General features: G+C 28.5%; 2 protein-coding genes and 1 long non-coding RNA gene across 4 annotated transcripts in view; 2 read left to right on the top strand and 1 right to left on the bottom strand.

Moving 5' to 3' along the window:
- The window catches only part of LOC105459865 (complexin), a 114,832-nt gene extending 110,050 nt beyond the window's left edge, over positions 1-4,782 (top strand). For both annotated transcript variants that reach the window (XM_011706201.1, XM_011706202.1), the window contains 2 exons: positions 2,618-2,747; positions 4,086-4,782. In XM_011706201.1, coding sequence (XP_011704503.1) covers positions 2,618-2,747; positions 4,086-4,159 — 204 coding nt within the window. In that variant the 3' untranslated portion in view covers positions 4,160-4,782. The remainder of the gene's footprint in view (positions 1-2,617; positions 2,748-4,085) is intronic.
- LOC105459864 lies at positions 4,162-8,310 on the bottom strand. Its single transcript, XR_975738.1, has 2 exons — positions 7,570-8,310; positions 4,162-7,510 (listed from the first exon to the last, which is right to left on the bottom strand). It is a non-coding gene; the product is annotated as an uncharacterized LOC105459864 (long non-coding RNA).
- Positions 8,311-21,681: 13,371 nt separating this feature from the next.
- On the top strand, positions 21,682-23,924 carry LOC105459866 (heparanase-like). The gene is made up of 4 exons (XM_011706203.1): positions 21,682-22,169; positions 22,343-22,482; positions 23,344-23,526; positions 23,712-23,924. The coding sequence occupies exons 1-4, from the start codon at positions 21,994-21,996 to the stop codon at positions 23,921-23,923; spliced, it is 711 nt and encodes a 236-aa protein (XP_011704505.1). The 5' UTR covers positions 21,682-21,993; the 3' UTR covers position 23,924.
- Positions 23,925-24,155: the final 231 nt, after the last annotated feature.

Below are 24,155 nucleotides of genomic sequence, written 5' to 3' on the forward strand. Positions count from 1 at the left end.
CAGTTGCAATTATTGTGTGCATTAAATGCAATAAATGCTACATAAAATTTATTATTACATATATGACAATGAGCGATATCTGTAATTCTAAAGAATAAGAATCATTTATGCATATAAGTATAAAAAAAATTTTAATAAGGAATTATGAATACCTAATATAATTGTGAAAATTTTAATTATTACACTATAAAACACGATTTTGCATCACAAATGTGAATAGTCATTCCCGACGTATTACACGTCAAAAATACGTCGGAAATGACTATTCACATTTGTTATATAGAAAAAGATCAAATTTGTTTGTTCCACAGTGTTATTATCTAATAATTATTGTATAATTTTATATACATATAATTAATAACTAAAGTTGATACAGTTATTTACGCGTCTTTAGTTCTTTTTATCTTGACTTTAGAATCATGTACTTTTTTAATTGTCCGGTTATTTTTAGCATAATTGTATGTGCTAGTAAAATGTAACGCCGCGCGTTAAATGATAAATCGCCGCGCAACTATAATCCGGCGCATAATAACGTTCTCATAATTTCGAACATGAATGGACAGAAGCACACGTACAGATGCAAGAGGCGCGCGAACATGTTGCGCGTGTATCGAGGAACATTAATTAACGTCAGGATCAGAGCATCAGATTTGACGCTGCCATGTGAGGTACAGTGCTCGTTTATCCTTGTGCTATCTGTCTCCTCGATATAACGTGTATGTTCGTTGAGAGATTGAGAGTTTAAAAGAGAACGAGTTCTTGTGACATATGTATATAATCGGAGAATTAAGGGGGTAGGACACTTGGACCAGCCTGAAAAATAAAGATTTTTTGAGCTTGGATTGCAGAAAAAGTATAAATACGATCCACTTGGAATTTGGCACTTTATTCATACATATATTAAACTTGTTATGTTTCAAATTTTATTGAAAAATATTAATCTCTCGAGGAAATACAGTAATCCGCATAAAACGTGCACTTTTAAACGTACATGATTCCGCCATTTTGGTTATTTTGACACAGAAAAATCGAAATAGTTTCATAAATTAAAATGTACTCCCTATCGCGTGACCAACGATTTTGTTGATAACATTTTTAGTTTTCAAAATACAATAACATTTATAATGTCAAAAATGGATAAAAAGTTTAAACATGTTTATTTCTGTCAATTTTCAAAAAAAAAAAAAATAAAGCTCGGTCACGCGATAGGGAGTACATTTTAATTGTATTTATATTTTTTCTGCAATCCAAGCTTAAAAAAACCTTTATTCTTCAGACTGGTCAAAGTGTCCTATCCCTTTTAACATTATAAGACATAATAGAATTTTTCTGCATGTGCTAAAAACTTTTAGACATTTTTGGAACTCTAAAAATTAAAGTATAATATTAGGATATTAATTAACATTTTCTTGAAACTTTTGACTCGCAAGAAACTCATTTACATTAGAAAGACTAGCACAGTTTATTGTATATTTTTAAATACATTTTTCGATGTTTTCATTATTTCTTTGCTATTAAAGAGTTTTTTGACGAAAAATCGATATTCCCTTAGAAGAGACATACTCTTTTAAAATATTAATATTTTTTATGTAATAAAGAAAAAATTTATATTAAATAAATAGTTATTAACTAAATGTTTGCGTACTAACGAAATATATATTGATTGTAATAGAAAGAAGTGCTTTTCTCTCTCTCATTGCGTTATCAATACTGTTATAAGTTGGGAAGAAAAATATATCTTGTTCAAACTAATTATCATATTACTTACAGGTTTGTGAGATGTGCTAACGATTCTCCTTTACTAGAAAATTAATGTATACTTAAGCGAACTGATGTATATAGTAACAGAAATCGCGTAATAAGTTATAATACGTGCGCAACATATTATACATAAGACATACATTACATATCATTGGTTTCAAATTATTACTTATTTTCTTGAATCGCAAATAATTGGACATAACGCGTTTTTTTCTAAAAACGACTCATCTGGAGAGAACAAAGGCATTCACGACGCCGAATATGCACTATTATTCGTAGCACAACAAATCATTTCACTGAAAGGCACCAATTATTAATGAGGCCTTGGTCAGCGCAGTACAACGTACATATACGTATCCCACAGGTAATGATAATACTTGTGTATGAGGCATATTCCTATACACGCAGCGACAACGGCACTTGTGCCATGCTATGTCCAGCTTGCTTCGCAATCGAGCTTATTATTGTACCAAGAATACAAAGCATCAATACGCGAGAACCATCGCTGCTTGTTATAAATTGGATGTATTAAATAGCAAATAAAGAGAGAGAGAGAGAGAGGGGGGGGGGAGCGGCAAGAAAGAAAAGAGAGAGATATTAATTATTTGTTAAAGTATAAATTAATACAATAAAATAAATATTTGTGTGATAAAGATATATGATAATAAATATATGATTTATTGTAAAAAATGTAAAATAAAAAAGATATTAACTATATGAGATATATATGATTACAGTGTATAATTATAATGATAAAATAATAAAGTAGTATAACAAATTAATACAATATACCGGGTAGAGAAATTATAAATTCCTCTATCTTGCTTGATGAGATATTATTATTTTTTATTTACAGTATAATATAAAGAAAAGAGAAGAGGTACAGGAAATGCCACAGGAAGAGCCTAACCCTCTGATGCGGAAGAAGAAGACACCGGAGGAACTAGCGGCCGAAGCTGAAGCCGAAGATGAAGACGAATTCACTAGTATGTAATGTTTGCAATATTATTTCGATATATTTAAAATGAAACGTTTTATCAGTCAAATTAGCTTTCACTTACAACGTTTTGCATAATTCTAAACCTAATTTTTTTTATAAAAATGTCAAGGCCTCAATAAATTTTAAATTATGATTAAGAATAAAAGAATTTTATTTATTCACAATCATGAAAATTTAATCTCAAGCTAGTTATTTATTGCAAAATTACATAAATATATATAAAGATATAAATTTCTCGCTTTGAAACATAAAAGACAAGATTAAGTAAAAGTGAGATAAATTAAATTATCTCAGAAGAAAAAATAATGGCTATTTTTAATAAATCCAAAATCGTTATCGCCATCGTGATCAAACTATGAAATGTTTCTTAGAATATTTACACTACATCTATTAAACTCGGCAAAGTACATATGGATCACAAAATATGAGGTAAAATTTTGGCTACAAAATTTGACAGATGTTCTAATTTTGCAAATACAAATCTAACATTACAACTATTTTCTATATCACTATATCTTTATGAGAAAACGTCGAATCGTGTTAATATATAATAGTAGCTTAAAGAACAAGCTAAGCCCTTAGGGAAATTACTCTAAATCCCCGCAACACTAGAGAGATTCAGAAACACAAGCTCTGCCAACTACCCGAATATTTGGATTCATATATATTTATATATGTATATCGTTAATTAATTGTCCTTCATCATATTATGTATGGTACATATTTTATTATGCCTTCATTAAATTTTTATAAAATCTTAGAATTCTTAGAAATTCTAATTATGAGATTCAGTAAAAATTATTTTTGTTTTACTCATTAAAGCGAAATATACAGCGACATTTTCTTAGTTGCAAAAATACATTATTAATGTACTTTTATAATGTGTTCTAACTTCATTTAAATTTCATATCAACAATTTTATTTATTCACTTTCATACTCAATTTACCAGAATTACGTAAAGAATTGAAATTTGCAAAAAATAAGTTTTCTGTATAATTATCTTTAAGAAAAAGAGATATAAAACTTAAAAGATAAAAATGTTTATGTCTTCTACGAAAATTAAATTTTGGAAAGAGGATTACAATTTTTTTAAACAAATAACTTTGTCAACTGTAAATTTTTATCTATCAAGACACTTCCAATAAGGATTGTTCTCTTTCTTTTATATGTTTCTTTCTTTTTTTATATCTTATATTTTTTTCACAAAAAGTTTTCATTCTCAATTAAAAATTTTTGTTAACTTGTGCCTTTTTCTCTTATTATTTTTTGTTTTAGATTTTATTGATATTTTATTAAACATATTATTATATTTGACTGTTTCAGAACTGAGAAATACGATAGAAACGCAAGTGAACGAGATCAAGTCACAAATTGAAAGTAAGTGCAGCCTCCAATGAGCCTATTGCATCGCGCGGTTCGCGAGAAAGATGACAACGATATCATACGTCGTCGTCGGGCTCGCATCCGCCCTGCTGCCCAGAGGAACAAAGGAGAAAGGGGTAGCGGAAGAGATAACGAAGCAACGAGAAAGAGGAAAACTGATATGTAGAGTTACCAACATTGGAACGCCATCGTCGTGTCGATCAATCGGAGATCAATTCCAACAGTCGATTGGTCGATCGTTGCTTAAAGTGAACGAAAATGAACGACGAGAATGAGCCAGAAGATATCCCAAGGATTTTCAAAGGATTCCTAAAGGATTTTTCATTGCCGTCACATTTAGATGCAATTTCAAAAATCGAAAGGATCCTGTCGAGGATTTTATCCTGCATCGGATTTGAAGTTAGTGATGAAAGAAGAATTACCTTTTATGCAGAGAAAAAAGATTATCAAAAGAGTTGAATGATATATGAATGAAATATTTGAAATATCGAAAATATTAAATTTACGCAAGATATGCAAGAAATTAGAAAGTAGAAGCTGAAACTTGGAAAAGATGTGATTTTTTTATTAAAATCTGATAACTGAATTGGTATTGATAACTGGAAGTAAAAGAAGATTACTAACTGAACATACAAAATTAAAATCTAAGAATGAATTTAATTCTGGAAAAGATTTTTAAGAAATTTTAAAATCTAATTATAATCGGTGCTAGTAATTTACTGGTAACGCTAGTTATTTCCAGTAAATTCAAAAGAGAAATCATCCGTAAACTAGGAACATAACAATAAATCTAAAACATTAAATAAATATATATTATAAATATTTCAACAAAAGTAAATGAACTAAATAAACAGCAGAGCATGCTGTTATATTTATACAGTAAATGGAAAAAATCAAAATAAATCAACAGAATAAAGAATGAGATTGAAAGATGCTTGTTGAGAAAATACAAGAACCAATTCTCTCGATTTACTACAACGAAGAGATATAAACTTCAGTTTAAAATCCATAAATTTGGGAGAAATTCTCGACAGACGTCCTAATGTTCTTCAGCGCAAAACGAAGAGATCCAGGCATTGACGACATTGAAGAAAAATAAAATTAATCATCAAAATAATCGACATAATAATTATCTTGAAGAGAAGCACGAAACAAAAAGGTACAGACACAATTGTCTTTAGAAAGAATGAAGATCGCGTAACGAAATATCGCAGAAAAGAATTAGAATTCCAAAAGTTTAATCTCATTTCATTTGAAAGCAAACAATATGACGAAAGAATTGTGTAAAAACCAAAAGGAGAGATGACTGAAATATTGTCGATCGTCGATGGTGTTCGTGAAGGGAAAATTTAGGGGGTAAAAACGATGTAAACGACGATGAAGACAAAAAGGGAAAAAGAGAGAGAGAGAGAGAGAGAGAGAGAGAATGCTGACTCGACCAGAGTGTGATTTTTTTATGTAATTGTTGCAGTTAAAACGAAGTGTGAAGTGATGTTGTTTTATATAGGATAATTAGGTGTTCTGTAGAATGTGTTTAGATGTAGTATAGTTTATAACAAATCAATTATCTGGTATGACGAGTGAAGTATCCAACTGTGGATACTGAGTTATTTTCTATTTATAGTTCGTCTAGATATTCTATAGTTATACGGAGAATTTTTGGCGCAATTTGGTGATTGAAAATTAACTATTGATTATTACAGGAACTAACCATTCACTCTTTACTTATTATTAGTATTAATGATTTGTTTATTTAGATATTTTATGGAATATCTAGTTATTCTATATTTTTAAAGATCATGTACTACGAACGTTTTAGACAAGTTAATTGATTCTCAGATAGGGATATATTAGATAGGTGTCTTACAATACTTCTTTGGCAGGAAATTTGTGGAATGTTTTCAGAAGAATCGTTAAAGCTTTCTAAATTTCGTATTTAACAATCATTCGGCACAGATATATCCAGTAAACTACTTACAGTAACCATAAGATCATTTTTAGAGTCTTACAATTATCGTACGATTACGGCTTCTGCATAGTTAGAACGTAACAAGCATGACTCATGCAGTGATCAATTAACCTTTTATTTTTCCGGAAATAAAAGATACGTAACAGGGAAGGTGACTGGCTTCTTGCTGCGTGCAATTATATTACTGCGGTCTGTGTGCAAGTCAGTCAGATATAGTTATCGAGCTCAAATGAGAAACTTCGGAAGCAATTGGACCTCGAAACTTCCCTATTAGATGGTCAATTAACAGCTCCAATGAATGCGTCGTAGTACAGAAACTATACTATGCTTTATATTGCTACAACACTTATAGTCTGACTAACTATCTTTATTTTAATTAATGTTCTTTTCTATCACATTTATAAATCCTTCTCATTTAATATAATAATTGTCACTGCTTTTAACTGTAAAACCATGGGTTGCTAGCTATATAAACTCTTTAAATCATGACATAAAAGGCAAGTTGTAACATTGTGCATAATAAAACTAGTAATCCAACCAAAAATTGGTCTCAAACGCAAGATTATAATACAAAATTAATTAATATAAGGGAAAAACACAAAATTAAAATATCTAAAATTATAAAAAAAGAACGTAAAAATTAATGAACGAATATTCGAGAGTGAGACTATTGATTATAAAAATCAAGAAGTAACAATCTTTTAAAAAATTATCAAAACTTTATCATCTGTCGACTAATCTGCTAATTAACTTATATCGACGATGCTAACGTTAACGACCATATAAATTTTTTACTTTTTGTAGCCAACGTCTGATTTATATCCCAGTTATATCACTGTTATTACACTTACACACACAATTATTATGACTACTATGTATACTATTGTTATATTTACTACAGTTTCACAACAACGTTACATATTGTCTTTTCATAATTTATACAGGAAGTAGAAAGTACTGAATGGACAAAATATGCAACATACATATCAAAGCTAAATATTCATGCATCTAGTACGTTTAAGTTCACACTTGTTGATAATAGATTATAAATTATTTTAATCTACCAATCTGATCTAAAGTATGTGCAAAATTGACAGAAATAATTATATGGTAGTAGAATGAAAACAAAATTTGCTAACAAACAAATTTTTTTGTGGTTTTAACTAACATATTTTAATTCTCCGCTAGCAGTCGATGTTTTATAGTTGAATGCTAATCTCTTTTCTTAGAAATAAAAATTTAATTATACATAATGCCGCGCTATCTGGTCGTGCAGCATACGACTCTCGAGATAGATACACACTTGCAAATATCACGTGCTCGAAAACGCAAGGTGCAAGGCGGGATATTTAGCTTCTCTCGCTCGTTACAAACAATAACGATAAAGTTTATATATGTATATATATATATATATATATATAATATATACACATATATACATATATATATATATATATATATAAACATAAATAGAGAAAAAGATGAAAGAAGCAAAAAAAAGAAACGTATGTTAGCACGTTAAGTTTTTAGGAAAGATTTTTCGGATAGTGAAAAAATAATAACAATTGTAGCTGAGTTATGTAGTTGATAGAAGTTCGTTCGACGACTGCTTTAATATAATAAGGAGAGAAGAGAGAGAAAATAGTGATGAAGGAGGTTCTTATTATTGTTATCGTTATTATTAGTAATGCTACTATGATTATTAAAAATTCATACTTAAAGACGAACACATCGAGCGTTACGGTAAAATCATCACGAAATGTGACTAATGACAATTGCTAGTCTCCTCGCTCTGCCATTCGTTCAAAAACTAAATGAGAATGCTAATTTAAGAAGACAAATAGTAATAATGAAAAACATGACATCAATATGGATAAACATTTTATTAAATTCAGAAAACAGAAAAAATAAAAATCAGTTATAAGTTAATTGTAAATTAATTAGATTATTGGCTTCTTGTGTTGCTTTTCTAGATTTTAAATATAATAGATTTACTCTATATTTTTAAATAATTTATTATGAACGGTTTAACATAACAAAAAACATAATTTTTATTGTGTTACATCAACTACATTTATACTCGTTATTAGACGTTTCTATTGTGAGTTCTAGTTACCTGTTTTGTTGTTAATGTTAAGATATTTAAAGATATTTTTATATTTTAAGACAAATTTTAAATTTTATGATAAAATGTTATTAGAGATTCTCAAGATTTTCAAAAATTATATTCTTATGTCATTAAACGCAAGTAAAAAAGTTTAAATTTGTGTTATTCTCACTGATTTTGTTTATATATGAAAGATTTTACATTTAATTTTTTAATTATCTATAATAATATACATATATACACATATATATGGGAGTTGGTATACAGATAAAGATAAAAGCGCAGACAAAAAAATGAGAAGAAAAAAGACATTTAGTATATTGTAATACCATTTTTGTACGGGAAACAGAGAAATGTATTTTTTTATTTGGACGTGTTAAATTCATATACGCCTAACATTTTCTTAACCCTCGAATGGCAGGGTAATGATAAAATGAATTAGTAATACATTCAATTCATAAACAATAAATAATAATAATAAAGTGATAAATTGGTTTTACCGCTGACAGAGGTCAGATCAAAATTATCTAATGTAGAATATTATAGTACCTATATACTTGTTCTCTTTAATTAACTTTTTTTTATTTATTGATTGGCTTCGTGGATTAATTTTACAAATATTTTTCTAAATTACTCCACAAAATAGCTTGATAATTGAATGTTATTACAAATTTTAATTACATAATTTAAAATTAAGTTTTTTAAAATAATTATCTTATAAATAAATTTTTGTCTGATAAATTGGATTTTAAAGCTTGAAAGACTGAAGTTAACAAGTTTAACAAAATTAGTGGTAGAGCACACGATTGAAAATGATTGCGAATCAATTGGACGTCACTCTATCAATTTATAATTAAATAATCATTAAATTATTATTCTAGAAATATGATTACTTCAAATCTCTGTTCATTTGCTCTTAAACTCATCTTTTATCTTCTTTCTTTTACTGTTATTACAGTTTATAAACTCAACTATTTGACCTTCTATCGCTAAAAAAACTTCAAATTTCGGAAATTTTTCTACTTTATGTTTATTTTGTAATTAATATTTATATTATGTTTTATCTGTATTATTTATTTATGTACCATAGTTATATTTTTTATTTGTATAATAATTTTATATATAATTTAAGGATCATTTTTTAAATATATGTGCTATTCTATTCTTGTACAAAGTTTCTGAAAATACACCGTCAATTTTATAAAATATAATTTAATTTATTCTTCTACGTATTTTTAATATCCATTTCGTTGTTCAGGGGATAAAGTTTTTGTAACTTTTTTCGCAACACACAATATTGTAAAGGAGAATATCAGTGATTGTGCTTATTTTGCAAATACCTTGCAAGGTGTTGTACGTAACTCCGTCAAAATTATGCGCAAGAATGTTTTTTAAGCAAAGTTCGGGATTGTTAAAAAATTCATATTAAAACTTCTAAAATCATTTTAAAATAAATTTAATGTATTTATGAGATTTTATTTTATCATATTTTCTAAATACTTTGATGTCTCTTAAAATATTTATAAAATAAACTTAAATAATAAAAGCAAACATATAAATTATATTATATTTATTATATATTTATAAATTTTATTATTATATACATTTTATTTCTCTACAAAAAATTTGTACAAACATCATTAATCTCGTCTGAAATTGAAAAGACTTAGACACCGTTATCCAAGGATTAATTATCGTCGAACAAATAGCAATATTCAGTGAACGCAAACAGAGCGTTTCGCTGACTGCATTTATTCCACACTTTTATCGTAAAAAAACCGCGAACTTTCTGCCGTAATTCGCGGAAAGAGCAGAACCGCCTTTGAAGTTCGCCAAGTTCGGTGACGACCGAAAGTTCTGCAAAAATCGCTGACAACGTGCTGCCTTCCTTTTTCTTCTTCTCAGTTTTGTCCTTTCCAACTCGACTTTTCCTTTCTCTCCCTACTATCTCTCCCTTCCTGCCCTCCCTTTCTCTCTCTCTCTCTCTCTCTCTTTCTCGGTTTTCAGAGCAAGAAACTCCACCATCCGATGCGACTCTGCAGCTGTTTGCTCACGAAAAACAAACCAAAAACTTTTCTTTCAGCATTTGACTTATCCTCGTTCTTCTTTCGATCTTGCTGGAAAATGGATGAGGATTTTCATAGGTTCAAACCAAAACTTTACCAGAAAATTTGATTTGTGATCTTCAAAATCGCGTTTTAATCGGCAGACATTATTGAGAAAAATCATAAATTAGAAACAAAAATAAATTAATTACTCTTGGAGAAATTCAATTTGTACTTAAGGGATGGTGTTGAGCAATTGTATTATCTAAATAGTTATGTTTATGATAAAAATTAAAATCGATCAGATTCTGAAATTACTTTTTTATAGAAAATTTTATTTTATTATATTTCTAATAATAAAATAATCTATATGCAAACTTTTTATTTGTTTTAATTATTGTTTTATTTTAATTATTATTTTTAATTAACTGATTTACTTTGTAATAATATAATAACGTAATATATATTTCATTATATATTTCTTATCTTATATATTAAATGTTAATATGTAATTTCGTAAATCAAATGAAGAATGTATTACAAATTAGCTGCGTATATGGGATCATAAAATTAATCAAGTTTTCTCTATACATTTTTCACAATCATGTATAAATTGAATCTTCATTATTCTTATTTTTACTAAACTAAATATTCTATGTCTATATAGAATATTTAAAAAAGATAATGGTTCAAAATAATATATTAAAAGAACTTGTTAAACCAAGTAGAAAAATCTCAATAAAAAAATCTGCAAACATACTATTTCCAAAAAACATACAACGTGTGGAAAGTATTACATTACTAGTTTACAAAAACAGCTAATATGTTGACTGCGACAATTTTTCTTGGTTTAATATATTCTATTCAATGTATCGATTTGAACCATTATTTTATAAACATTCTGTGTCTATCTGCTACTACGATTATCTTTGTGTTTCTCTATGAAGTTACGCAGAAAAGAAATGATCTCTCGTCTGACAACCAAACCTCCAACGATTCACGCACGAGAATCAAGGAGACGATCGACTAATATATCCAGGATGCGGAAAAAAACCAAAAAATTTTTTTTTTGCAATATGTTTTGCAAAGTGTACTCGATGTGTAATCTTTCATCTGTCTATCGATGTGCATGTGAAATTTCTGCTCCGCTTATCGTGTCTTCTTCTTTATCAATGTCGCTGGCTGGCTGATCTTCTTCGTCGCGTAGCTTATCGCTCTCGTGTAACTATCTGTCTGGCTGAAGATCTTCGAAAATTACCCTGTAACGGGTAATTCGTTCCACAATTAATCCCAAACGGCATAATCAATATCGAAACCTCTCTAATACAATCTCGAAGAAGTTGAACCCATCGTCATACGCTTCGTTCACAGATGGTTTCTGACATATTATATTTTATTTATTCGCAAAAATTTGCGAGAAGTATATAAGGTTTTAAAGTCTATTGTATAAAATACGAGATAAACAATAGCAATTATAAATTATAATCCTATTTTTTAAATCTATCTTTTATCTAATTCTCTATTTTATTTTATTAATCTATTATTAATCCTATTTATAAATCTATTTTCGTAATATTATTAGCATTAATATTATTTAAACATTTATATTAATAATAATTATTATTATTATAAGTATTTATTATCATTATAGAATTAATAAAATAGAACATTATATCATTTTTGCATTATTGCTATTATAACATTTTCCTTTACAACTATATTTTAAAAGATATTTTAAATACTCATCGTCAATTTCTTAATTTTAGGATATGGATTAATATAATCAAAGAAGAAAAAAATATATAAATACACACAAATATATACATACATATATATATATATATTTTGTTATCAGAGTTAGAAAGATAAATGAACGACGAGGTCATTTTCGAAGATCCGGCCTCGGCCGAATTTTACGCTATTTCCTGTAAATCATCTTGCGTGTTTAATCATCCTGATTAATTCTCATAACTGCAAACAAAAGATTTAAAAATTCCTATTTCATTCCTATTTCATTGAATCAACAAATTATTAATATTAGGTACATTATAAAAAAATCTTAATTTTTTTCTAAAAAAACATTTCAAAATGTAGATTCAGAGTTACAATTCTCACATATTATAATACAAACTTATATACAAATATTTTATAAATAAATATATTCTTTAAATTCATACGGAAATTGTTTATTTGCAAATTTTTTACATTTTTTAACATTTGATTTAATTTCTCGAGTTACCATCATAGTTTCGTAGTTATGAGTTTTTAATTAGGGCATTGACACCGTTGGTGCGATGACACCGTTGCTGTACTCTTCGAACAGCCTCACGATGTACCCCGCCGTTCAGATTATATCCAAAGCGATGTTATACTCAAAGTCAATTACTGAATATAAATCGACTTACTGAAGATATATGCATACGTTTTCTCGTATAATTTTCAATATACGCAGTATTTATCTGTTGTAGATGTGTAAGTCAAATATATCCACAAATTAAGATCTATGCAAGAGGGAGCATTAACGATTTCTGATATATCAATTTATATAAGACTTTAATTTTTTACAATTATCATTTTTTTTATATTTTTCCATTTTTACAATCGACAAAATTTTAATATTATTTGAGTGATTCTCAACATTCAAAAATATAGAAAATAAATTAATATAGTAGTCAATATTAAAATATTTAGATTCAATAAACTAACCAATGTTGCATTTAATTATATTTGATAATTATTATAAACTTTTGCTCTCTAATAATGTACGTATTGAAAAATTCCAATATCTGGACATTAATAAACTTTCAAATCTTGAGATTAATGCTCTCGCTTGTACAAAGAAATATGGCAACACATTTAAAGGACCAGGAATGTTCTCCGGAACAAACTTTAATCTACAATTAAAAGCGGATTATAGCTAAAAACATTGACACCCAATAATTTAACTCTTTTAGCAAGAAGTAGACAGGTTCAACATGACTGAAACGTTATCCTGGTCTACTTAATTGTAATGGCCACTTAAATGCAGCAATTAACAGTGACGTAAAATATTTTGCTTAATCGCTTTCTCTCGTCTCACTTATCGCGACTTATCCTCTTATAATCGTAATAGTCCTGCATTAATCTTTGTACTAATCTCTCTATTAGCTGCTGTTACTCTAGAAAACTTTTGATGTGTCTCTACGTAGCACGTTTAAATATATGGGAATCAATGTTAATAAAATAATAAGCAAATCTCTGTCTCTCTATTTTTCTAAAACTCAATGTTTTATTCAACTTTATATATATTTTTAATTGTAACTATTAATTTGTAATCTTTGAAACATGATATGAGACAGTAACTTATTCATTTTCAGCAAGAAAAAAAAAGATAATTCGTATTAATTGAAGAATGATTTGATTTGAAAAAGCTAGGTTAAATGTTCCACAATTCATGACTTCTGATTCCCATATTAGTTAAAATGTTGTATGTGAAATGCATGTGCTCTTCGTTGTAACGATGTTGTTCTTGCTATCCAAAGGACACGAAGGACGTCAAACTGACAAGTGAAATGCATCGATTAATTATCGTACTTGTGTTAATCTGATTTTCGGATTGATGCAAATGTATATGTTATTTAAAAATGCTAATTTCTTTCTATAATCCTTTTTTCCTTCTGACGTGGTTTCCTTTGTTACTTTATTTAATTTTGATTTCAAAGACATATATCTGAGGCATATCATGCTGTTGTGAACAGTGCCATTTTACATATATAAAAACTTTGCTTATTTATTAAATTCAACATGATTAATAGTAATTTTATACTAATATATAATTAAGTAAGTCAGAAAATCTAAATCTAAACTTCTTGCATCAAATATTTGCAAAGTTTAATTTTGTAAAATTGATTGATGCATTTGCCATTTATCCTTCGAAGCAACAAAAAATTGTTTTCATCTTCGAGATACTATTTCACTCTTCTTTACAAAAATAAAAACTAATTATATTATTTAGTTCTTATCAAAAAATTATAAATTAATTATTAACTTATCAAATAAGTAAAATCACATTATACATTATGTCAAGATAATAATAAGATTTATAAAATTCTAAAAGAAGGCAAAATACAAGTCAGTGTAATTTCATAACTAATTTTGAAATGATTGTAAAGAAATGGAATCCCGAAGACGACAATATCTCGCTTGCATCGAAACTTCATTGTTTCAATGAAAAAGTGATGTGCTCTCAATTCCATTGGAGATAAGACGCAATATGACGTAATTTTCTCTTGATCGGATATTTAGCTATCTCTTTGTAATTTTTCCGTAGTGTCACTTACGATGTAATTACTTACGTGTAACGCGTATATATGTACGTTGCGTTGCACCCTACTTCTCTCTTCTATACTTAATCTATGTAGTAAAATAGACGAAAATATGAAGCAAAATGTAATGGCATGTAAAGCCAAAGAACATCGCATATTCGATGTTATCGCTGACTAATGTCGTGTGTCGTTGTTGTTTCTTAATCAACATTAACCCTAAACAATATGAGAAATTGTTATTTTGCGATTTTTAAATAAGTCATTGTAAACAAATCTTTTAATGTTCCTATTATTATTATTATATTAATTATATCTTATTATGTTTATTTATTACTTTATTATAGCTTTATATACTTATCACTACTAACAAAAATGTAAATATTTCTTCTTTAATTTTCTTTTGTAAGGTAAAAACTAAGAAATAAAATAATTTCTTTGAGAATTGAATGAATTAAATGAAAAATTTTTATAAGTTATAAGCAAAAAATTTTTACAGTTAAATTATAAATTATATTGTTTAGGGATAATAAAAAATGCTCGTTGCCATGTCGCTAATGAGAAAAATCGTCGGAAAGTTTCTGCAACTCGAGGAATTTTCCGCACGACAGCTTAATGTATGATTATCAGCGAAAATGAAAAAAAATCTTCTATGATTCTGATGCATATAATCACATTACTAACTTGAGTCTCTCTCTTTACTTATTGCTCCATTTTCAATTGTAACTATTATTTATCCCATATACAATTATAACTATTATAAATTGAGAACGTAGAGACTAAGAAAAACGCTCACATTGAAAAAATGAGAAACTTAGAAACTATTATGTTAAAATATATATATGTTAAATCTTTATTATTTAAAACGACCTAATCATTGTTAATTTAACATCCAATCTGTTTGATCTTTAATGTATTATTTATTCCTCTTAATTTAGAATATATCTTTTAAATGAATTATTAAGTTTCTTTACTTTAAATCAAAACTAAACTCAATGCTTTAGATCTTTATAGAATAGATTTTTATTAAACGCACATAACTACTATCGCTGTTATTTTAAATTTCCTATTATCTATCCCTAATACTAATTATATTTTTAACGCGATTCTTAATACTTTATGTGTTTAAAAAATCTTATTAATTTAAATGCAATAATTATTATTTATGATCTCTTATATTTAATCACTAGTTCATAGCATTTTTCGAAAAAAAAAAAGAAACATATATCTTTTTTTACAATCATATTTGCATCTCTAAAATGCTCTCGGACTTGCTCAAATCATTTTTATGTTTGTCTCCTGTGCGTGCTGTGCAACATGTCGTACTTACGACGAGTGCATAACTTTCCATACATTAAAGAATCTAACTTTCACTCCTTTTCCCTTCAGCCACCCTAAGCCAATTTCGCGTGGCACGTGGCACGTGATATATATACATACATATATGTCAAAGAAGAAGAAATGCGCGATGAGATTTGTGTTTTATAGATTTTCACATGAGGAATAACCGCTCTCGAAATAATGCCAGGGGCACATGACGCGTCTCGGCATATCGAATGTTTATCTATAATATACCGATCGATCTATCGGCTGATCTACCGTGAAGCGAAGTTAGTTTTTGTCTCACTTCGCGACTGTCGCACTTCGAGGGAACACATAAACACAGATTGATTATGTAGACGATACGAGAAATTTGGTTAACAATGCATTGTATTTAGTACAAACGTTTATTAGTATCTGTGAGTAGTGTAGACATAGAATAATCTAAATTACGGTTTATACATATAATCAGGATAGGCAAGTAATAGAACGAAGCGGGCGTGTTCCTTTCTACTTTCTACAAAAAAAAAAGAAGAATATAATACGCTGCTGCTTTCTATACTTGTCTATTTACGTTACACGGTGATATTCAAATTTTCTACATTGTATTTAGGCTAAATACAAATCGTGTTTAACTTCAGCAGTCAAGAAGTGTCGTTGAAGTCACGAATTAACTCCTCTTCACCGATCGTAGACCACAACATCTCGTTGATCGCTCGATCAATTTCTCGAATCGATTTTCTTCAATGTTAAATCGTTTTAAAAGATACTCGGCGTCAATCGTGGATTGACAATAGAACGGGTAAATCTCAAACGTGATCGGTCGGTCTGAGAAAAAAATAAGTAGGGAGGAGAGAAATGGAACGGCAAAGAAATTCGAATAAACTTAATTCACATTACATCCGTGTTAAAGATTCATCTATAATGATTTACATCTCAAAAATCAAGAACTTCAAAATTCTACGATTTAATTTTAATATCACAAACTTTAACAAGAAAAATAATACTGATCAATATTAACTCGACAAAATTGAATTATTTCATTATTCTATTCGGAAAGTGACAAGAGCTCTTTTGAACAAATTTCAAGTTTCAATGTTTACGAAGACTCGAGTTTTCTAAATCACAAATTCAACTTCCGTTCCTCCATCTTCTTCGTGCGACTAGTATCGATCCTGCTTGACTACTTGATAATCGAGAAAACCTTATTGAGAGGGTAGGAAAACAGTAATAATTCCTAAAGAAAGGAATGACCTCGTTAAGCCCAAATAGCGCCGAAAATTTTGAGAATCAAGGCGGCAAACGTTATGTTTTTTCCATGTACATAAAAATTTCTATGGACATCTCGACCTACATCTTAACTCGTTATCGTTTTTACAATGATGGTTTTATCGTAAAATCGCAACCGAGAGCGAATACGATAAAAAAGAAAAATTACAATATGGACGGGTTTCTCACTTCCTCGAGACGTTTATATTTATGAAAAAGTTCCTAGATATCCTTTAGATTATAGAGAGGAAGCCTTGTAGATATTTAGATATGTAGATCCTGGTAGATAACATTAATTTGCGAATTAATTTATGAATTCTTGGGTCTGTGAATTCTTACACCTTTGAAAGTGTAGATTGTTGAACTATTAGATATTCGCGTCATCTTAGGATTCATATAGATCCTCGAATTCTTGGACTCGAGAATTCCCAGTTATTAAATTCGGTTACCTTGAAATTTTTAGCTTTGCTTGAAATCGAGCTAAGTTAAATATTAATCTTGTATCCAGTATCGCAAGAAATATTATTCGCAAAATAATTATTGTTCAAATCGATGATTAGCGCACGATCTCGAGGAACATCGAGAAATTCGTGAACACCGACTTGGCTATTCAGAGACAACGACACAACGCATTATAAAGTAATAATGATAACTTAACGTTAATCGATTACTATTACGATCGCTCACATCGCGAAAAGTGATGACGACGATGATCATTGCGTACAAGTTGTCCTCGAATTATCGTGTTTCCTTTGAAAAATCATTCTGGAATAACAAGTAAAAACAATAATAGATATTCGAGCGTTTTGTGAATTTGATATATTTCAGCTTACAAATAACTCAAGTCGACATATAGGTGATTTATGTCGAATATATTCATGTGATCATTTCTTTACATTATTTGTAACTTAAAAGTTACTTTTCCACTATTTGAGCAAGTATTGTTGTTTTTAATTTTCTTTCTGAAGCATTGACGAGGAGAAATGCGATAGTTCGAGGACATCTGTGGTTAGAGAAGTTAGGCGTTAAGCAAGATACATTATTAAGAAGGAAGTTAAAACCATATGTGGTTAAGTAGGTAGACTTTAGCTTTATACACAAGAGAGTGCTGAGGGATATTCATGGAAATGAAAGAGAGGGAGAGTGAAAGAGAGAGAGAGAGAAAACTTTGTGAATGAATTCGAAAGAAAGAGCGTTAAAAAGACTCCGCATTTTCGACTGCCATTCGAGTTAGCAATGATTCGTTATACCAACATGTCCGAGCGAACTTGTGCGATGTTTATGGAAAGGAGTTATTGTCGCAAGAATTACATACAAGGCATTCAAAATCAATTGTGTCTTTTTACTTGCAGATTCTCCAGTCAATTTTGAATATTGAAAGTTTAACGAGACGTTATTTTATTCACAGTCTTAAAATAATAAATGTCACCTAACGATAAATAACTTTAAAAGTAAATTTTCAAAATTAATTAGCCTTATTTAGTTCATGAAAAAATGTATATTATTGATTTGACATTTTTAATAAAGAAAAAAATTGATTGAATGACAGAATTTGTGCGCAGAAAAAAGTGCCATTGATTGGAGATCTTTGTATATTGTTGTTATTATATTAAACAATCGCATTTATTAATATTAATGTTTTCTTTATATGCGTTAGATTAATTGCAAGAGTTTTATAATATTGTATAAACTTTTTCTCGCGCTAATTCAAATATATGAAGATTGTGTGAATTTTTTTTAAATTAAAATTTATCTAACGTTTTACTGTTTTAACATGGATATTATTATATTCTATCTTATATTAATCTATTGGAGCACTATAAAAAACAAATTATCATACTTGTAGAATAAAAAAATTGGAAAAATTTATTTAATAAGCAAATTTAATTTATGCAAAAGAAATAAATATTGAGAATAATGAGGAATAATGCTGAAGAAAATTTTAATTTTATCAATTGTTCTTATTTCAATTATCAAAGTTAAATTTAGCTTTCTTTTCGACAAACACTTCTATACAATTGAAAAGTATGATCCAATAGATTGAAATATTGACATGAAAATCTGTCGATGATCTAAATAGAACTTTCTATCTTATTTTATATTAATCGTCATATTTGTTCTTGACGATAGCGTACGTTCGATATTGTTGCGGACCAGACTCTTCGTGATTTCGTTAAACCAAGAAGCAATACTGTTGATGCCTACAATTACTATTATCGAACGAGTGCTTAAATAAATTACAATCAATTCAATCCTGGAACCTTAATACTGCTAACTTTAGACTACTAACTTTGATTCATGTAAAACTACTTGACAATTTAATTATAAACACAATTTAAGAAATTATAATTTAGTTATAAATTAATATTTTAATAATATAATATATATCAAAACACAAAATAATATTTTAATAATTATATTTGTCATTATTGGAAATAATTAGGGTTCTAGGATTAACAGCGAAAAATTTGAAAACTTATACGACAACTTTTCGCAGATCTGAAACATCTTTATAAAACAAAGTTAAACACCTCAGAAAGTAATGAAAGGATCAGTTGGAAGAAATAATGACAAAGATAATAAAGAATAAAGCTTGAATTCTAATCTATTCTCTAAGATATCTATGACAACTTGAAATCTAAGCTTATTTTTCTTTTATAAGCAGATATCTGCGAAAAGATGTCCTTAAATTAAGAACGATTTAGAATAAAATTGTTTGGGGAATTTAACAACACACACCGAATGTGGAATGTGAGAAGGAGTGAACGAGAATCGCACGAAGCTTGCTCGGAAAATGAATGGAAGGTCGCGAATGATCTGAAGATTGCCTGGACTCTTAAAATTTATGAATAAACTCTTTGATTTATAAATTCGTGCTTTGCTAAATTTAGAGATCTTTAAATTTTTTCTCTATATTTTTGTCCTAATGGTGATTATTAATTTTAGTCGTAAAATCAAAAATCGAATATATCCTAAGGAATATAAATCTTGGCTATTCATACAATTTAAATTTTAATTGATCGAGATTTTGTTTTCTTAATTTTAACGTCAACTATAAAATTTTGTGTTAAGAAATTGTAAATATATTAAATTTATTTATATTTTCTTTAAAGCGTTTATTCAATTTTGAAATTGATCTGACAATTAAATTTGAAGATATTTCTTTTGTTAATTTATAGAGCACAAAAACGATAAAAATATGCAACAAGATACATGCGTGTCACTGTTTTACTTATCTTCAACAGTATTTCAATCGAAGAATCCCTCTAATAATTAAAACATAACTGATATAAGTGTGATGCAGAAAAGAATCTTATTTCGAAAAGCGTAATATTAACTTGAAAGAAAATGCGTTGTATTAAAATAAATTTTGACTAAACGGATTTAATTGTCAGACCACTTATTTTTCTTGCCATTTGTCAAGCATTCACATTCTTTACTTTATGAAAAGCTGGGATTTTGGAATCCTCGAATCGGAGGACTATTTTGCGGCAGACGAAAAAGAGAACGCTGAAAAAAAAGAACAGGAAGCTCGCGTGAACAAAGGAAGCAAAGCAAAAACGACAATGTATGGCGGAGAAATAAAAACCCTTGTATAAAGTAGAAGTGCGTAGCGGCTAACCTAATCGATAAAGGAATGATACAAACGAGTTTATTGTTGAATATAATAATGTATTATGTAACATTAACAAAGTAAAAAAAGGAAGAGAAAGAGGCGAATGATGATAATATTATATTGTTGTTAGATATATATATTATATATATTATATAAAAAAACCTTAGAGATTAAGTGACCACCCAACATTCACCCACACAAGTATACACTCTCGCAGGATATACAGGGTGTCTCGACGAAAATGTATTCCAGTAGAGGAGACGCTTACTGCTCGAGTAAAAATTTGTGTTTGTTTTTTTCTAGCGATGACTTAATCCGAGATATTTGTTGAAAATTAATAAAAAGCAAAAATAACCAAATATTTTACTTTTTTATTAATCATACCGAATACTTCCTTGACAAAATTTTGTTTTAAACAAAAATTACGCTTATATTCTTAAAGAATGTTTTTTTTTGTTTTTCAACGAATGCAAAAAATCTCAAGAAAATTGAACGTTTAACATTTCTTATTTAACTTTTGCAACATTTGTAGTTACTATAATTACACGATTGTAACTTGTATCGCATTTAGACTTTTATTTGCGTTTTTTCTTTCCATTGTGTTATTTAATTAATATAAGCGCAATTGTCTTTATTAAATTATTGAATTAATATTTGTAATTTCTTAATAGTTTATAAGTTTATAAGAATTTGCTTTCTTGAAGGAGATTTAAATGTGACATTATCAAACAACAATTTTGTCCAATTTTAAATAAATGCTAAAAGTCAATTAGACTAAAAAATTAACAAACCTATCGTGTAAATTTAAGAATCCCATCAAAACATAATTGAACATTTTTGCTGTGTTTGCACATTATTGATTCTGTTAACGCAATGAAATTCCAATTTCAAAACATGAGCTAAGCATTCTTCATTGTGAAATGATTGCAGAACCATGTACGCGACCTTAGTGAATATGAAATTTTAGTACGCGTGAAAAGGTCTTTCAGATTGTTGTGTCGATTATGTGCATATGTGAATTCGTAATTTCTTACATTACCAGAATTAAATATTTTTTGTGTGTAGATTCTTTCTTATAATATTATAAATTTTTTTCATATAAAAATATGTATATATAAGGCCTAGAACAGTTTTCAGTTATATCATATTTGTTTATATATAAAATAAAATGAAGAACAAGAATCGAGTGTAAAAACAAAGCAGAAAAACACTTCTGGAAAAATGAAATATCATCGACAATATATCTGCTTGCTTTTGCGAGTAATCTCTTTTGTCGCGAATTGTCTCGCGGAAAATCTAATACTTGATATAAACTTTAAGAAACCAATTGCGGTAACTGATGATGCATTTCTCAGTTTTACTTTGGATCCGACAACGTTGCAGTACAATGATTTTATGTAAGTATTTAAAAAGAAGAAAAGAATACATGAATATATCGATAAAATATTAATTAATTATTTATTACAATTATCCATTTTTTCTTTAAAAGAAAATATCTTGTTTCATATTATAATAGTGTATTTATGTGAGAAAAAAAGATTTAGTATTACAATTCGTATTAATTGTTCAGTAAAAATATCGAGAAAAGCACGAATTTGGCGCAAAGCTTGGCACCTGCTTACATTCGCCTTGGAGGACCACAAAGCAATTTTTACAACTCTGAAGTATATTCTCACAAGATTACGGATGATCCAAATGACGTGCATTTTGGTAATATACATTATACATTATACATTATACATTATATAATATACATTGTACATTATACATTATATAATATACATTATATAATGTTAAATATGTATATATATTCCTTTTTCTTCTCTCTTCTTTTCCCTGTAGATTTTAGTAAAACCCAGAAAATTTTAGCAAAAAAATAATGTCTTAAAAAATTAAACAATAAGAAAAACTTTATAAGTTTTATAAATCTTTTAGTTTAGTTATTAACAAAATATGTCTTCATATTGGTAATACACGTGTCACTTATATGACAGTTTCATGATCGTTTAACGAGTCTGACCGCTATGAGTGCATTGAAAGGATAGCAAGGACGTCAATGGAAGAGGATGCTATTGCATAATGTTAATGTCGTTAATTTATTTTGCGGTTACTAGTAGTTATATGCGCGTCCATTAGCTTTGATGGCAAGAGCGCCTAGTGAATGTTATAATGTAACAAGCTTTGAGATAATAGTACGCGGTTACGAGTTGCGAAAGCGTTAATGTTCGCTGATGTAATATTTAGATTATTGCATTCGCTGACAGCGAATCAGCTGTCGAATCATATTTATTCAGATTGAGAAGGCGATATGTATAGTATATACATATCGCCTTCTCAATCTAATAAAGCACACGAAGAGTACGCTTCTTACCTGACATATAAATATTATACGCAAAGTCTGCTTGCGTATAATATTACAGTATATACAGAATTGGATGATTTCTTGGAATATTCTATATAAAAAGATATAAGAATAGGCTAACCCAAAATTCAATAGTCTATTTTTGCCTTGGTCGAAATATATTTTGACATAAAATATTTGTAAATTAACAGAATGTTTGAATCTGACAGGAAATCAATGGACACTTATGTATCAATGGGCAAAGAACGCCGGATTAGACGTAATCGCATGCATCTCTCCTCATTATATTGATAATGAATTGAAAACGGATTCTAGCAATCCCAGGAATATAATAAAACTTCTCTCTTTTTGCGATCGCATGGGTTATAACATTAGCTGGCAATTGGGATATGGTAAGCTTTTCAAAAATTATAAATGCCTTTTTGAAACAATAATAAATAGGACTAGATAAAAGCAGAGTATATAAACTGCACATTTTAATCATTGCAAAATATTTGAAAAATAATACTGTTTAAAAAATATAGATATACTTAAAATATTTAATTTTAAAATTTGTTTTAAAATTCTTTTGCTGCAGAATGCCAAACGAGATGTGACTTATCTGGTGGCGAGCTGGGACAATATGTCGCCAAGTTGCACAAAATGCTAAAAACTTTCCCAAGATATTCCAACAGTTTAATCACAGGACCAGATATTGTGGCATACAAGACAGTAGAACAACAGGAATATCTTCAGGATTATTTGTATTCGGCGAATAATGCGCTTTCTGCGATTACATGGCATCCGTAAGTATTTCATTTTTCTATGTAAATGTTAATTATAAAAAATTCAATAAGAAGAAAATTGTATTAATTTCGAAAACTATTTCGCTTTTTTATATTTTTTTCTATAATTTTTATAATAAATTAAATAAATGTATAATAAAACTAAGGGGCCGTCCATATATTACGTAAGCATAATTGGGGGAGGAAGGGGATCAGTCAAATTCTGATAAATAATTACATGGAGGAGGGGGGGGGGG

This window comes from Wasmannia auropunctata, unplaced genomic scaffold (assembly GCF_000956235.1).
Source record: "Wasmannia auropunctata unplaced genomic scaffold, wasmannia.A_1.0 LD333505.1, whole genome shotgun sequence".
NCBI lineage: Eukaryota > Metazoa > Arthropoda > Insecta > Hymenoptera > Formicidae > Wasmannia > Wasmannia auropunctata.

What these genes read in the sequence shown, in the direction of transcription:
- LOC105459866 (XM_011706203.1), top strand. Translation starts at nt 21,994, where the DNA reads ATGAAATATCATCGACAATATATCTGCTTGCTTTTGCGAGTAATCTCT. An exon ending in TTGCAGTACAATGATTTTAT is followed by an intron (nt 22,170 to 22,342) that starts GTAAGTATTTAA and finishes TTAATTGTTCAG; the next exon opens with TAAAAATATCGAGAAAAGCA. An exon ending in TAGCTGGCAATTGGGATATG is followed by an intron (nt 23,527 to 23,711) that starts GTAAGCTTTTCA and finishes CTTTTGCTGCAG; the next exon opens with AATGCCAAACGAGATGTGAC.